We start from the raw sequence: 16,016 nt of genomic DNA on the forward strand, positions 1-16,016 counted from the left end.
ACGTGCTGTTTGAATTTTTCAATTTTCTTTCAACAATGCCAGTGATTTGTTGGGGAAATAATTCAATGCATATACAATGTGTAAATCGAGATAAAATATGTTATTAAAATAAAGATGTTATTAAAAAAAATCCAAAAGTTATACTAAAACAAGATAAATATGTCAATTGGGTAAAAAAGTTTTTTTACCACATTGGCAGATTTTCTGGTTTTAAGCATAGCCTAAATCTGATCACATTTAATAAATATTGGAAGTAATTTTCCTTCTCAAATAAATGTATCTTGATTTAACAATGTTTAGATATTTGTACTGGAAAACAATACAAAATATTGCGTAAGAAAAATTTTTGCAGTGTGACAAAATGACAAAGAAATGTTAAACACTGAAATCGAGCAAAGTAACCTACCCTGGTGACTGCAGTAATTGCACAGCTTTACCAGTGGGCCCACCATAGACCCTGCTGTCTGGTGGGGAGACAAAAAGTCTCCACACTGCAGAAAAAATTAAATACTTTAACTACTACTGAATGCTCTCTGATTTCTGGTTAAAGGGATAGTTCACCCAAATATAAAAATGCTGTCATTATTTACTCACCCTCAAGTCCTTCCAAACCTATATAAATTTATTTCTTCTGCTGAACACTAAAGAAGATATTTTGAAGAATGTGGGTAACCAAACTGTTTCCGGTCCCCACTGAGAAATCCATACAGGGTTGGAAATAAGTGATGACATTTTTTATTTTTGGGTGACCTATTCCTTTAAAGCCTCAAGAGGAAAATATATCAAATATATACACATAGCAATACAACCAATGTTAAAAGTATTAAGACATATTAGTTTGAATTTAGGTTTTTGACTTAAAAAATAACTTTATAAGATAAATCTTAAATTTTTTTATACAGATGTTATCACATACATACATTCTGACTATTTTTTGCGGAAATCACATTCTCCTTTCGAACAGCATCCCCCATAGGACCTAAAGAATTGGAAAAAGAATATGATCTAGATTATATTTTTTGTTTTTTTTACTACATGCATGTGTAATGCTCAAAATCATTTCACCCATACCATCTAGCATGTCACTTGCTAGCAGATTTTCTTGAGCGAACTCGTGAAATGTTGGTGCTGGGCCTCTAGGAGTAAGTGAACTCGGTCCAGTCGCAGGTCTCCTCAAAGGGAGATTGGGTCTCATCAGGGTCTGAGTGAAGGCTCGATTCATTCTTCGTTTGTCTTACTGTGAGGTAAAATACATTGTTAATCAGTACCATGGGTCATTGTGTGTGTAATTGGGATGATGCAAGGCTAGTCAATTCTGCTCCCGGAAATCAAACTTCCTGCAGAGTTTAGCTCAAACTTTGCTACATTACACTTGTCTGTCATTTTCAAGTGAACCCACAGACCATAGTTAGCTGGTTCAGGTGTGTTTGATTAGAGCTTCAGATAAGTATATCTCAAGCAAAAGCACTGAAACAAGGTTTAACGAACGTGGAGGGTCATGTAGGCTATGTCCTGGCATAATACTTATCCTTGTGTATAAATATGTAAATACAGCACCATAAGCTTCTCACAGGACTTTCCTTGATAAAACGTAAGTTATATAACTGTTAGTCCCTGAACTAACTAAAAAAATCCAGTGTATTAAATATAATAATGACCGGACTGATTCTGAGCAATTCTGGTTACACGTGGCTTGCTAGGTTAACGTTAATCGACAGAGCACGTTTATTATTCACGTATACTCTTCAGTTTGTTACATTTGGTGGGTAATACTTAATACGCGATATGAATACATACAAGTACCTTTCAACTTTGCCGAATATATTACTGCGGAGATGAAAGATGTTCCTCACTTTGACAGGAGCAGGTCACCGCGCGGTAAAAGGCGAAAGCAATGCGCATGCGCAATTGAACGACCTCTTTGAGACCTTAGGACTACACGTGACTGGGGAGCTTTTTTCTGCTTTTCATATTATTTAGGCTACTAGTAGGTAAAAAAGTCAATGCTATGAAATATATTTCGTCAGATTCTCGAAGGAATGTTTTTTGTTATTATTTTTATTTATAAATGTATAAAACCTGCAGATGCACAGATATTGATTAAGATATATAAATGAGAACAATAAATATATTAGCCTATACTAATAGATTAAGAGATTAAAATAAAACATCTATATGGTATATTAAAATTAAATTTAAAGTAAATGTTCAAGATAAAATAAGCAATGTGCATAGATTGTAAACATCTCTAAAATAAAACTTAAAACAATTTAAAAACATGGACTTAAAAACTGAAGGCTGTAAAGAGTTTTTTTTTTTTTTTTGCTGTTCTTTAAACACTAATGTTTCAATATATTGATACAATTCAGATTAGAACTGCACAAAAAAGGTTTCTTCTCTGACAATTTGTATATGTGATAATTGTGTAAAATAATTTTGTTTTAAATTATTGTCATAATATTCTCTTGATATTAAGTGCTACTGAGTTACACCAAAGCAATTTGTACAGCTACTTTCACTTTAAGCTGCTTAATCCTGTAAAAATTTGTGAACAACTTCCTCTTAACTTCACAAATTTCTTTAGGTAAACATTTATTTATGTATTTATTTTAACTGAAGCCTTATTGCAAACTGATATTGCTACTAAGTTTCAGTGAGTTCTGGATGAAGCATCTGCAGATTCTTCAGGTATTTCAGTCCTGTCAGTCAACTTTTGTTTCAAGGAAAACTGCTGGGTTTTGTTTAACCCAATAACAACCAACTGCAGAACCGCAGAACCATACGTCATGACAGTCTGAGGACAACAGCAATAAATATATATATTTAATATAATTAATTGCATCTTATATATCTTTTCAATTCAATCGTTTTAATAAAATTCTTGATGATAACCAAAACACGGAAGTAGCGGAATGCCTAGTAAGGCAACACTTGCTCCGCCCACTTCCGGCCTCAGATTGTTAGTCTGGCGCTGTTGTCCTCAGACTGTCATGACGTATGGTTCTGCAGTTAGTCCTATCTCGTTTAACCGGAAAAACCAGCTGTTTCACAGCGTGGTAGTGGTGCAAAACAGCCCATTTGAATGGCAGTGAATGGATCGTCTCATTGGGAAGTGTTCAAACCTTAGTCTTAAAGGTGTTTAGAAAGAGGTAAGACGAAGAATTAATTCACATTTGCATCAGTCTTGTTGTGTCAGTTTGCTTTTTAGAGTTGATTGTGCAGAAATAAGCTTTAATAGCACAATTATCTGAGTTGGGTGAACGGGAAGAATGATCTTATTTAGCATTTAGCTTGTGTTTAGCATTTATGCCAGAAAACAAGCACTACAAGTGTTTACATTAATATAACTAAAGTTTACAATTTTGCCAATCTGCACAGGTATATCATTGGAATCAAACACAGATATTGCCGTATTAGCTGTTCTAACAAGACTCTACAGGAAAAAAACAAACAGACTAGTGGAAAGAAAACATCCAAAATACATATTTAAATGTATTTTATGTATTTGTGTCTACAGATTTTAATTGCATGTTTCTTTAAAGGCAGTTTTCTCAAAATGAGCCATAAATCTCTTCAATAGAATTTACACACACCAAACTTTCCAGTTGCATTCCTATCTATATTCTGAGGGGTTTTGCAGGGGGATCTAACACATAACTTTTTATTACTATAATATCATGATTTGTTTTCTTGCTGTTGACAGTAATTTGTGATTTTTAGAGTGATAAAAAGGAATATCCAAAATCCCCTCTGTCAAAACCTTTAACTCTCTATAATGTCAACAAAATGAAATAATAATTTTGATCTTGGCTTGATCCAGTGTTCTAAAAATGTATGAAAATGACTGTATATTTAATTAAATAGTGCCTTGTTTGCATATTAAAGGGGTCATATGATGCTGCTAAAAAGAACATTATTTGGTGTATTTGGTGTAATGAAATGTGTTTATGTGGTTTAAAGTTAAAAAAACACATTATTTTCCACATACTGTACATTATTGTTTCTCCTCTATGCCCCGCCTTTTTGAAACGCGTCGATTTTTACAAAGCTCATCGGTCTGAAGCGTCAACAAAACTACAGTGAGACTAAAAGTTACGCCTTCTTTCTTTGCGTGAACATTTGGGCGGCGTTATGCAAATCTTCCCACATAGTGAGGTAGATATCTGGGGGCGTGTTAGAATGAGCTGTTTTAGGTAGGCGTGGTTAACTCTTAACTTTTATAAAGAATATCTCTTTGGATTTGAGACTTTAGTCTTTGCAACTTTACAGATCTTCTTTATGCACCAAGAGCTTGTAACACTCCAAAGAGAAAGGAAAAATTGAAATCGCATCATATGACCCCTTTAAAAGATTTCATAAACTTGTAATAACTGGGGAAGTATGGTGATACCTGTTAGTTACTATTTTTACCCTGTGGTGTCTTGTATTAAGGTGACACAGATGGCCAGACCATTAAATGTGATTTTATTCAGAAATAAATTCATGTTTTTGCATGTACAGAACTGAGATAAATCCACTAAACAATGAAGAGGCTGAACAGAAGAAATACTCTCAACTTGGTTAAAGAACTAGATGCCTTTCCTAAAGTTCCAGAGAGCTATGTTGAAACATCAGCTTTTGGAGGCACAGGTGAATTTTCACATTTGCTGTCTGAATAGGACAGGTGTTCGCTACAGTACGTTATTGATTAAGACCTTTTGGTTGTCTTCACCAGTGTCTCTGATTGTATTCATCCTCATGGCACTTCTGACCATCTCAGAGTTTTTTGTATACCAGGACTCATGGTTGAATTATGAATACGAAGTAGACACCGATTTTACTAGGTGTGTATATTTGCTATGCTTACAGGTGCTATTTATTGAAATTTTGTCAAATACATTTTTTTAAATTAAAAGATAAGATTTTTTTTTTCTTTTTTCTTTTCATTGTCAGTAAACTGAAGATAAAAATTGACATCACAGTTGCAATTAAATGTGAAAGTAAGTACATCTTTTATGCATTGAATTGTTTTTCAACATGTTTCATGTATTAATTATTCGGAATCAACTCATCTCATGTAGAAGCCCTTATTCTTGTCTGGGAGTGGGTGCAGATGTGTTGGATATTACTGGCACTATCATTGCATCAAAGGAACTTAAATATGATCCCGTAAGTAACTTAAAACCATCAACTGAATTTCAGATTTCATTAGACAGCTTATCATAACTAGCAGCAACTATTTCTTTTTCTTTCAGGTCAGCTTTGAGCCCTCTCCACAGAAAAAACTGTGGTATCAGTATGTGTGACATCTTTGTCAGTTATCACTTTAATGCATATTATGGGAAGCTAAAATAAAATGGGGTCCTGACAATATATGTATGCAATTATAGTCTTCATCTGTGATTCTTGTTTTTAAGGATATTACATCAGATTCAAAACCGACTGAGGGAAGAGCGTTCACTTCAAGATGTACTCTTTAAATCAGCACTGAAAGGACACTTTTCTGACCCAGTTCCACAGTACTGTACATCTGTTAACATTATTATTATAATAATATTCAATCCAATATGTACAGTACGTGGCAGAAAGACTTTTATTAATTTTATTAAGGATTTGATCAAACATGATGAGCTAAGTTTTTCACTTGCAAACGATTCATTTAATGGTTAATCATGCCGTGAATAATTAATTGAACTGTTTCTGCTTTTTTCTTTGCACAGAAATGATTCTCCATCTAATTCCCAGAATGCATGTAGGATACATGGACAAATCCATGTCATTAAAGTGGCGGGGAATTTCCATATCACATTAGGCAAGTAAGTATACGCTTTTTTTTTTTAGCAACAGAAATACAGCTGTACTCTTATAAAGATGTCTCCTAAGAAATTACGTGTTGATTCTGTGCTCATAGACCAATTGATACTATCAGAGGTCATGCCCATTTTGCTTCATTAATCAAAAATGAAGGTAAGTTTTACTCACAGTTATTAGGTAAGGTAATTATTTTTAGATGTATCAAGATATCATTGGAGTCATTTCAGAGATTTTAATTAAATGATCTGGGCCCGTATTCACAAAACATCTTGCTCATAATAACTCGCCAATTTAGGAGAAAATCTTAAAAATAATGGGCGTGTCAGTCCTAAACTTAGGACTCCAAGAGTATTTCACAAAGCGTTTTAGCACTAAAACTAGCTCCTAAATCTGTGAAAAGTTAGGAGTAGCGAAGAGGACTCCTAAAGTCACTAAGATCAAACCACAAACTAAAATGGCTGTTGCCGGCAATCTGCCTCGGAACGTAAACATTTTAGAAACATTTGACGATAATGTGATTTTAAAAAGGTATCGCCTTTGGTTTTGGAGGATATCCCAACTTCAAATTTTCCTTTGATTATTTGTTTTCATTAACCAATTGTGAAAGAAGTAACAGCTGTTCGTGCGTCCAGTTTGGTTTTCTTTTTTGTTTGCATGTCTTACTATCAGCCAAGAATTATTCTACTCTGTTAATTAAAAGGCTGTTTATATGCATATTCACTAATTTTTTACAAGAAGCATACAGGCTGACAATTAGCTGAACATACATATATATATGTATATTGTTTAATTAGTTACACTTAGCCTGCATTTTAAAATCTTTTTTTGAATGTTGCAATTAGCAGTTTTATTTTAAAACCTTTATTTGAATATGGCAACATAATATTGCGCTCTTCAATATTTCTATGAATAAATCTTTGACAGAGACTATCAGCCAATCACTGTGTGCATAGTTAGTAAGCAAGCTGACATCTCTCTATTCCTTAGTAAATGTTTGTCTCAGCAGCTTTGTGAATAGGTTTTAAGAGAAAACTCTTAGCTAAAAACTGTTACTGCTATTTAGGAGAACTCTTAGTGGTAAAATAAAATGTTTTGTGAATACGGGCCCTGGTTGTCAAGGCACAAACCATTTACATTTAAAGACAAATTTTATTAACTTGTCATGTAATTCTTCAGATATTCACTAGATGGAGGACTCTAAATTTGCAAGAAAAAATTGTAAATATAATTTTATAATTCACATGTAAAGGAAATTCTGTTCTTTTCTATTGTTGACATTAATGCATGTCTCTCTCATTTCTCCAGTTGCTCTTAACTTCTCACATCGGATAGATTATTTATCTTTTGGAAACGATGTTCCTGGACACATCAATCCCCTTTATGGCACAGAAAAAATTACATTAGAGCATAGGTATTTTTTGATATATATATTTAAATGTTTGTCCAACATAACCCACAGCACAATATGCAGTCAGAATCTATATTAGATTTATTAGATTGCTTTCAAATTATGTATGCATATATGCAAATAAATTGAAATGTAATAAGTCGAGAATGCCTGTTTCTACATGCAATACACTTACCAACACTTTTTTTTTTTTTTTTTTTTTTTTTCAGAAAATATGCTGTTTCAGTATTTTATCACAGTCGTGCCCACCAAGCTGCACATATCAGGTGTTTCAGTGAACATGCATCAGTTTTCTGTTACAGAACGGGTAGGTTCTAGAGTATTTGTGCCCTGTGCATGCATTTGTACAAGTGTGTGTTGCTGATGGTCATGTTGCCTGTCGTATAGGAGCGGGTTGTAAGCAATAAGAAAGGCAGTCATGGTGTATCTGGGATCTTTATTAAATATAAACTGAGTCCATTAATGGTAAGGGTGAGAGAGGAGCATATGCCTCTCTCGGTGTTTCTTGTGAGACTGTGTGGCATCATTGGAGGAATCTTTTCAACTTCAGGTAACCTTCACATGTTATACAAAGTAAATATAAAAGTAAATCGATTACAGCAGATGATTATATTGTTTATGGTAGTCATTTAAAATATTATTAAACATATTCTCAAGGTTATAAAATGCATTATCAGAGTGTTGTTAGCAAATCATAGCCAAACATGGCTTCATGGGCTTTTCTTGTCCTGTGCTTCTTGACACAGGTCTGCTCCACAGATTGATTGGGTATTTTGTTGACATTATCTGCTGTTGCTTTAGACTTGGAGCAGATCAATCCAAGGAGGTGAGTCACTACTAAGTTATGATGCATGATTTACTTTTGAATATAAGACAAAGTATATCTATGAATAATGTGCTGATCTAATTGAGTTTTGTGTTTTTTCAGGGTTCTCCCTGATTAGGACCGCCTGGAACATTTTACATGTATTTATTTAGCAGAGACGTTTATATAAAGCGAAAAATGAGAAGCATAAATAAGTCCTGGATGGTAGCCTATAAACAGATTATTTAGTTTACAACTGCAATTACATATTATGCCATTCGCAATGCTTAATGGGATTGTAGTTCTTTCCATCATTAAAGCCGTTAAGAACATGGACTTATACGTTTGTCTTTTTTTGTTTTTTTTACAAATACTTTTTATTTGTTTCATTGTTTATAACTCTTAACGGGCTGCTCAAGACTGACACCTACAGACTGTTTTAACATATAATTGTAATTATTAAAACGATTAAAATATTGTATATTTAAAAACTCATATTTAGTGTATTTAGTTATTATACAAATGATATAATTTAGTGTGTATATAAGATAAGTGGCTTTTTTGGCATGGTAAAACAAATAAGTATATAAATGTGTATTCAAATTTAACACTGCATATTTATTTTATATACAATCTATGTAAAAAGTATATGAAGAATAGTTTTGAGCTTCTGATGTTTAGTTTTTATGCTTTGATTGCTTTATCTCTGTTTTAGTTTAGTTTTAATTCATGTTGATTAACTCTGAAAAATCATGCAATTAATTGAGATTAAATATTTTAATCAACTGATTATAAATTGAAACCAAACTTTTACAGATTCCATAATCCTCAATTTGACTGCAAAATTAATTAAAAAAATTATAATTATTATATGCTGTACAACTCTCCAACTTACCCGTATACATAAGACTGTGATCTTCTGAACATCAGGCCAATCTGCTGCTGTCCAGAATCAGGTGGTTTGTCTTCGTCTGGCATCTGTCCACTATGGGAGACCCTACCAGTAACGTTAGTTGTGAAGTACCAGTGGCGTAGCTCTCAGCATCACTGATGCACACAAGCCCTCACAGCACGTCAAGCTGCAAACCGTGCAAGGGACTATAACCAAACTGTTAAAACCAACTGCAAATCAACCAACCACTCATAACTAACAACCACGCATAACGCATAACTAACAGCCACGTAGCAATGCACGAAAAACACTCAGAGGAGGCCAGCAACTGCAAAACAACATCCCAACAACCGCACAGAGAAGCTTGGCGAAATCATGTGAACGCACAGAAAACCACTCAAAACATCCTGACAACCATGTAGCAAAGTGTTAAACACCAGAACATGTGCTGAAAATTTGCTCTACAAACTAAAAACTTACAAATGAAACTTCTACAAACAAAAACTTACTATATAACTATACAGTATTTACATACTTCAGGCTCCATGTGACACTGATGACTCAGTGTCTGGGCTTCTTTCTTCTGGGCTCCTCAGGCAGGGGCTCTTCACTGATGTCCATGTGAATTCGAAGAGCAAAGCTTCTGTTGTTTGTGGAGAAGCTTTCAGTGATCAGGATGCGTCCATCAGGCTGTTCTGTCTCTACCAGTGAGGGGCAGTTGATGTCTTCCACAGACGCTGCTTAATCTTCAGTCCCAGCTCAAGGCTGTAGGGACGGCGTCGACCACAGAGTGTCTTCATCACGGGCTCAGCCACAGAGTGGTAAATGTCCTGGTAGCCCTGGATGCTGCAGCCGTGAATGGAGACAGACTCTTCCTGCTGACACAGAGGTGTCACTGAAGAGACTGCTGCTGCTGAACAGATGTCGGGAAGGACAGCAACATTCTTTAGGTAGCGCTCTTCCAGACCGCTGGGTCTTCGAGCTTTCGCAGAGATGCAGCTGTAAGAGAGGTCCAACCTGATTACAGCTGTGAATTCTCACATGGGTCTTGAATGGAAGAGACGCCCTCCACTACAAAGCCCCTCAGGTGTGTGGGACGAGCCCTGGTTCTTCTTGTGCGACGCTGCTCCATGCTAATGAATCAAGAAAAACTTTACAAACTCAACAAATTACTGAGACACACCAAACTGTAGAGTTGTGAAGAGCTTGTAGCACTGAGCTTGATCAGGATTTAAGGCTTCAGGAACAGTTGTGTTGATTTTCAAATATCAACTCAAGCTGCTGTGCTGACATAGAATGTTGAGATTCATTTGAACGTAAACGACACTTGATGTAATCAATAAGTCAATTAGAGCAGCATGAGATCTATGTTACATATACTGTTTAATTCTTTATTACAATTATCATCCTCATTTACAGTTTTATATGAATCTGTGTGTTGAATGAATCTTTTAAGTGAATTAATCATTCTTTCACTGAATCATACCTTTTATTCACTGAACTGAACAGCTTTAATGGCTTTTCTTTCCTCCACAGACAGACTATAAGCCGATAACATTTGAGTGCAGCCTGTGAAGTAGCATTTCACTGTGAATCTACTGAACAAATCTGTGCTTGAAGCCTGAATGAATCTTGTTTGCACATATGCACATACATATTGTTGTTCATATTATTATTTGTTTTTTAACATTTTGTTGTCCTTTTTCTAGCTTGTTAAATGTCTAGTAGCTGACTAAATGAAGCAAAAACAACAGATCTGCTCATATTATGTAATTAATTCTGTTTTTAACATGTGTCTAGATTTTGTAATTACAGACACCAAGGATAAACAGAAACTTGAGGTTGTGAACAACTTGAAGAAAATTGAAGTGCTTGAAGAATAAACATGCAGAGGTTCTGGCAAGATTTATATAGTGTTTTTCAAACATTAATACCATTTGATTGGTCATATGGTTTAGATTTTTCTCTCATTAAAAATATATGTGTATATAGCCTATGTATACATACACATACATACATATACTGAACAAAATAATAAACGCAACACTTTTGTTTTTGCCCCCATTTTTCATGAGCTGAACACAAGGATCTACGACTTTTTCTATGTACACAAAAGGCCGTGTTGCGTTTATTATTTTGTTCAGTGTACATACAGTTGTCACCTCCAAGAGGACCAACACAAACTAGTAATTTTTCTTGTTTTTAAGAGTCAAGGGTATTCTTGCACTCCTTAAAATAAATAAATAAATATTATTTATTGATTTATTTTTAATGAGAGAAAAGTCTAAGGGGGGAAAAATGGGATGACTTTTGCTGGAGGATTCGGTAGAGACTGAGGTGAGAAAAATGAATAGAGACTACTATGAGTGTTCATAACTGTTGTAATGATCAACTATTATCAACTATTATCGTTGTAACAAAAATCACTTGAATTACTTTGGAAACATGTTTGAAAGGGAAAAGGCAATATAACCTGGCTAAAGCAGAGCAGGACATGGAAAGAAAGAAAGCCAACTTTAAAGCTGGCAGGGTGCTTGGAAACATGTTTGAAAGGGAAAAGGCAATATAACCTGGCTAAAGCAGAGCAGGACATGGAAAGAAAGAAAGCCAACTTTAAAGCTGGCAGGGTGCTTGGAGTGAGTAAAGTCCGTGATATTCCTCCTTTCTGTAGATGTAAAGTGAAAAAAGTGAAAGTGACGTGACCAAGTATGGTGACCCATACTCAGAATTAGTGCTCTGCATTTAACCCATCCAAAGTGCACACACACAGCAGTGAACACACACCCGGAGCAGTGGGCAACCATTTTTGCTGCGGCGCCCAGGGAGCAGTTGGGGGTTCAGTGCCTTGCTCAAGGACACCTCAGTCGTGGTATTGAAGGTAGGAGAGAGCGCTGTACATTCACTCCCCCCACCTACAATCCCTGCCGGTACAAGACTTGAACCCGCAACCTTTGGGTTACGAGTCTGACTCTCTAACCATTAGGCCACGACTTCCCCTTGCCATGTAGCCTAATGTAATATATCCTGCAATGGACTGGATCTTTATTTTCTATATTTTTATGGAAAATATAATATTACATTACACATCTTGCTCAATGTTGTCCTCCAAATACTGATGGCTTTAAAACAAATGTAGTCAATGTATCTACAGTATATATTCATCCACAAAACAGAAATAGCCTGGTTACAGTAAACCTAGAAGAGGCAACAGCCCTTAAAGTAAACCATACACAACGTCCAGGTAGTTGATGATGTAATGACCATTTGGTTTTGTTAGATGATAGCCAGAACACTTATGTTCGCCAGTACATTTACTCACCGATATTTTAACACGTCTTCGGGTCAAATAATTTTAATTATTTACACATGGGTTTACACAAAATTTGGCTCCCCCTGTCGGCGGTATTTGACCTTGCGTGCTGCATAACTGGCTGCTGCCCGTCTCGGAGTTCTTAATTCTTCGCTATCAATGAGTTCAGGGGCCATATTGTTGATGTGTCACCTCGGGAGGAGCGCACTCACACGGACTTGACTCTCACTATTTATCACGGCAGCTGGTGTATGGCATTTTAAATGGATTTAACATAACTGGTAAGTCACATATTTAAACAGAAATATCCAGATCTCAATTACAAAAGCGAATGTTTATTTAATTAGCCTGAAAGCTAAGTCAGTGGGTGAACTCAATGGCAGCTGGCTGATACACAATTATTGTCAGTGTTATATACTTACAATTTATAGAATTATTTTATACACTCTTATATCATGATAACAATCGAAATGCCTTGTTAGAATCGATTATGGCGGTTAAAACTCATCTGATCAGCTTGTGAATGTTATCAAAGGACTAGGTCTCCAGCACACAGCTATTTTTGTGTGTATTTTTGTATTCTTAAGCATTTCAGCAATTGACCGTTCTGTATTGACAGTATCTGTTTTAATTTGAGTGGACAAAGCAGGTGTTTTCTCATAAACACGTACAATGTGATATAGTTGGACAGGTTAGCCGATATGCTAAAGCTAACTGCACCTGTGTGGGAACGGCAGTATCTGTCACCGAACTTATCGCATCAAAATGAGTAATAAAATGATTGTTACAGCTCTTATTTGCTGTCATTCCTCTTTTAGTGATGTTTACAGTTAAATAGCGTGTGTGGTGCGAGAAAAGGTGGCAGTGCTGGTTTTCGTGGGCTGAGCACTGTCCATCCTCCCCATAGAGAATTACAGAAGAGATACACTAACATTATGTGTGAGACGAAAGATAACGAAACAAAGACAGATCAAATACAGATAAGAAAGAGGGGAAAAAAGGAAGTTAACCTGGCCAGGAAATTGCTTCACTCATTAAGACTCATGTGAGTCAAAAGCTGTTTTAAACAAAATCTAAAAGTGTGATGATGTTTATCATCCATTTAACAGCTTTTTGAAGTATTTCATTGAGTGTCAGTGAGTGAGAAATACTAAACTTTCCAGTTTGGTGCTAGATGACAGTGGAGAATGTCTGCTTGGAGAGATGCATGAGAAGCAGGTGACCTTTAAAGTTTTAGTTATTGGCAGCAGCAAATCTTGTCCTACTACAGACAAGTCTGGTTTCTCAATTTGTATGTGTGTACTTTGCAAGATTACATTTTATTAAGGATATTAAAATAATGATTTATTACTTCATGATGGGAAACTGTAACTTGCTGTAAACCTTCCCTGATAGCACACGTACATCACAGAGACGTTTGCATTTACATCTGCAAGACATTTTTTAGTGTTTGCTCATCTGCAGTACGTCTATAGGAAGTTTCCTATCAGATGTCAAATAGGTGTTTAGAAAATGTCTTTAAGATGTTTATGATTTAGAATGTATGTAAAACTGACATCTTAAAGACGTCACACACACACACACACACACACACACACACACACAGTGTAAATAAAATAAAATGTATTCTTGCAAAGTACACACATACTGATTGAGAAACAAGACTTGTCTGTAGAAGGACAAGATGTGTGGCTGCCAATAACTAAATCTTTAAAGGTCACCTGCATAAATATATATATATATATATATGTATGTGTGTGTGTGTATTGTATACTTAACATTTATTGGTGTAAAAATAGAATATCATCCAAACAAAAAGGGATATACTGCGTTTCCCACCTGTAAAACATCCCCACACTTAAAGAGGCTTAAAGGGGTCATATGATGTTGCTAAAAATAACATTTTGTGTATTTGGTGTAATGAAATGTGTTTATGCGGCTTAAGGTTCAAAAAACACATTATTTTCCACATATATTTAGAAGTAAAAATGAGAGAAAATGAAATCTGAATCTCCTATACATTTTTTTTTCTTCTTAAAGAGAAAAGATCCTGCAACACAAGGATTAAAAAATTATCCTTATGTGGGCTCAAGGCGCTCAGGCCAAGGTCCATTCTTGCACACTGGTTAACTCTCACAGTAAGCTCCTAAAATAGGCCTATATTGTAACACTCATCCTGATAGTATTCATAACACATTCTTGATTATCCTGCTGGAGAGCTTCTGCCCCAGTTTCACTCATTTAGTGTGAATCACACAGTGTCTTTTTCCTCCGTGCCAAACAGCATTCCCTTTTGTGCGCTCCAGTGTCATCTATAGGCATTTAGCTGGGAATGCAGTTATCCACTGAATGCGAATACAATGACGTATTAGGCAAGTAGGGTGTGAAAGGTGTAAGGCCACCTTAGTTTCATAATACTGGCATCACAAAACTGCCTTCAGGTGGAAGGAGAGCCGTGTTCCTATTTTACGAGGGAGTACCACACCTCCATCATGGAAATGTGTGGGCTGAGACAGTTAATTTAGTAAATTACTACTTGCTCTATTAATGGCAGTGACCCAACAGCAGGTGTGACGAGACTGATTGCATAAACATTGTACACAACTTCACAACAACATCTTTATTTATCACAACATCTTTATTTCCTGGTGCTAGAAGGAAATCTGATAATGTAAAATAGTCATATGAATGTTTTGCTTTATTTGACCTGGTGATCCCTTGAAAGAGATTTTTTTTTATGGTGGCTTCTTGTTGTTGATCATAAAAGTCACGTTTTTGATGTTCCATTGGTGATGGAATAGTGATAGCAAGAGGAGATTCTTACCTGTGATTAAAATTACACCTAAAGGTCTTCCAAATACACACAGAAAATAGTAATAAAAAAAGTTACGTTATGAAATTTTATTATTAAAGTACCCCTATTATGCCATTTGGAATATTGCCTTTCATGCAGTGTGTAATGTAGCTGTATGTGAATGTAAATGATCTGCAAAGTTTTAAAGCCAAAAGTCCATGATAAATAAAGTTTTTGTCTCCCAAAAGAAAGAATCAACTCTGAACAGCCTAAAAGAGTAATTCGAATCCCAGTTCATGCTGTAACACATTTGTATAATGGCCGCCTATTTTCTACATTGGCTGGCCGCGAGCAAGTTGACCCACCTAGAACACTGTAGCTTTTTTGTGTGGTTAACCTCATGTCGAAAAGACACTGTGTCCTACGAAGTGAAAATAAATTTGTTTTATTTTCACTTCCAAAAGATGAGGCTGCAAAGAATCAGTGGTTAAAATTCATTTTTTCCACTGTACCACAGCAGTATAACTCCAGACTTTGTTCCCGTCATTTTACTGACGACTACTTCTCTAATATCGGGGAGTTCAATGCGGGATTCACAAAACGCTTGCTCTTGAAAGATGGCTCAGTACCTAGTTTATTAGGACCAGCTGGCTTCACTGAATCACAACCTGTAAGTATGATAAATAATAGATGTTTATATTTTCTATCGAGCGATCAAAATATGGAACTATGGCAATGAGCGTATAGTTTCTGACACGCTCTGTACGCGGTAGACCAGTCATAACAGACTGGGCCATCTGACCAATCAGAGCAGAGTAGGCTCATTGAAAGGATGGGTTTAGAGAGAATGAAATTCGAGAATCGCTGGAAAGTGAGGTGATATTAAATGCATATTTTGAGAACCTTGCATGAATGTAAACCTGTTGTAGGAGACTCCAAAAATATTATGAACCTTAAAAATGGCACTTTAATAGGGGCACTTTAACATAATTTTACACCAGTGTCACCCACAGA

General features: G+C 35.6%; 2 protein-coding genes and 1 long non-coding RNA gene across 3 annotated transcripts in view; 2 read left to right on the forward strand and 1 right to left on the reverse strand.

Annotated features, from left to right (window-relative positions):
• Positions 1-412: 412 nt before the first annotated feature.
• Positions 413-1,912, reverse strand: LOC107689957 (uncharacterized). The gene is made up of 4 exons (XR_001634383.1): positions 1,804-1,912; positions 1,072-1,237; positions 921-979; positions 413-491 (listed from the first exon to the last, which is right to left on the reverse strand). It is a non-coding gene; the product is annotated as an uncharacterized LOC107689957 (long non-coding RNA).
• A 1,095-nt stretch (positions 1,913-3,007) lies between these two features.
• Positions 3,008-8,410, forward strand: LOC107689956 (endoplasmic reticulum-Golgi intermediate compartment protein 2-like). Its single transcript, XM_016488167.1, has 14 exons — positions 3,008-3,149; positions 4,501-4,629; positions 4,715-4,823; positions 4,933-4,979; positions 5,084-5,148; positions 5,235-5,275; positions 5,397-5,498; positions 5,700-5,795; positions 5,891-5,946; positions 7,099-7,204; positions 7,411-7,508; positions 7,589-7,751; positions 7,948-8,027; positions 8,130-8,410. Exons 2-12 carry the CDS (start codon positions 4,524-4,526, stop codon positions 7,606-7,608), a joined length of 846 nt encoding a protein of 281 aa, XP_016343653.1. The 5' UTR covers positions 3,008-3,149; positions 4,501-4,523; the 3' UTR covers positions 7,609-7,751; positions 7,948-8,027; positions 8,130-8,410.
• Positions 8,411-12,374: 3,964 nt separating this feature from the next.
• Positions 12,375-16,016, forward strand: part of LOC107689962 (coiled-coil domain-containing protein 186-like) — a 35,255-nt gene continuing 31,613 nt past the window's right edge. The window contains exon 1 of the mRNA XM_016488172.1: positions 12,375-12,489. The gene's annotated coding sequence lies outside the window, so the exon portion shown is untranslated. The remainder of the gene's footprint in view (positions 12,490-16,016) is intronic.

The sequence above is a fragment of the Sinocyclocheilus anshuiensis genome, unplaced genomic scaffold (assembly GCF_001515605.1).
Source record: "Sinocyclocheilus anshuiensis isolate Anshui unplaced genomic scaffold, SAMN03320099.WGS_v1.1 scaffold1541, whole genome shotgun sequence".
Lineage (NCBI taxonomy): Eukaryota > Metazoa > Chordata > Actinopteri > Cypriniformes > Cyprinidae > Sinocyclocheilus > Sinocyclocheilus anshuiensis.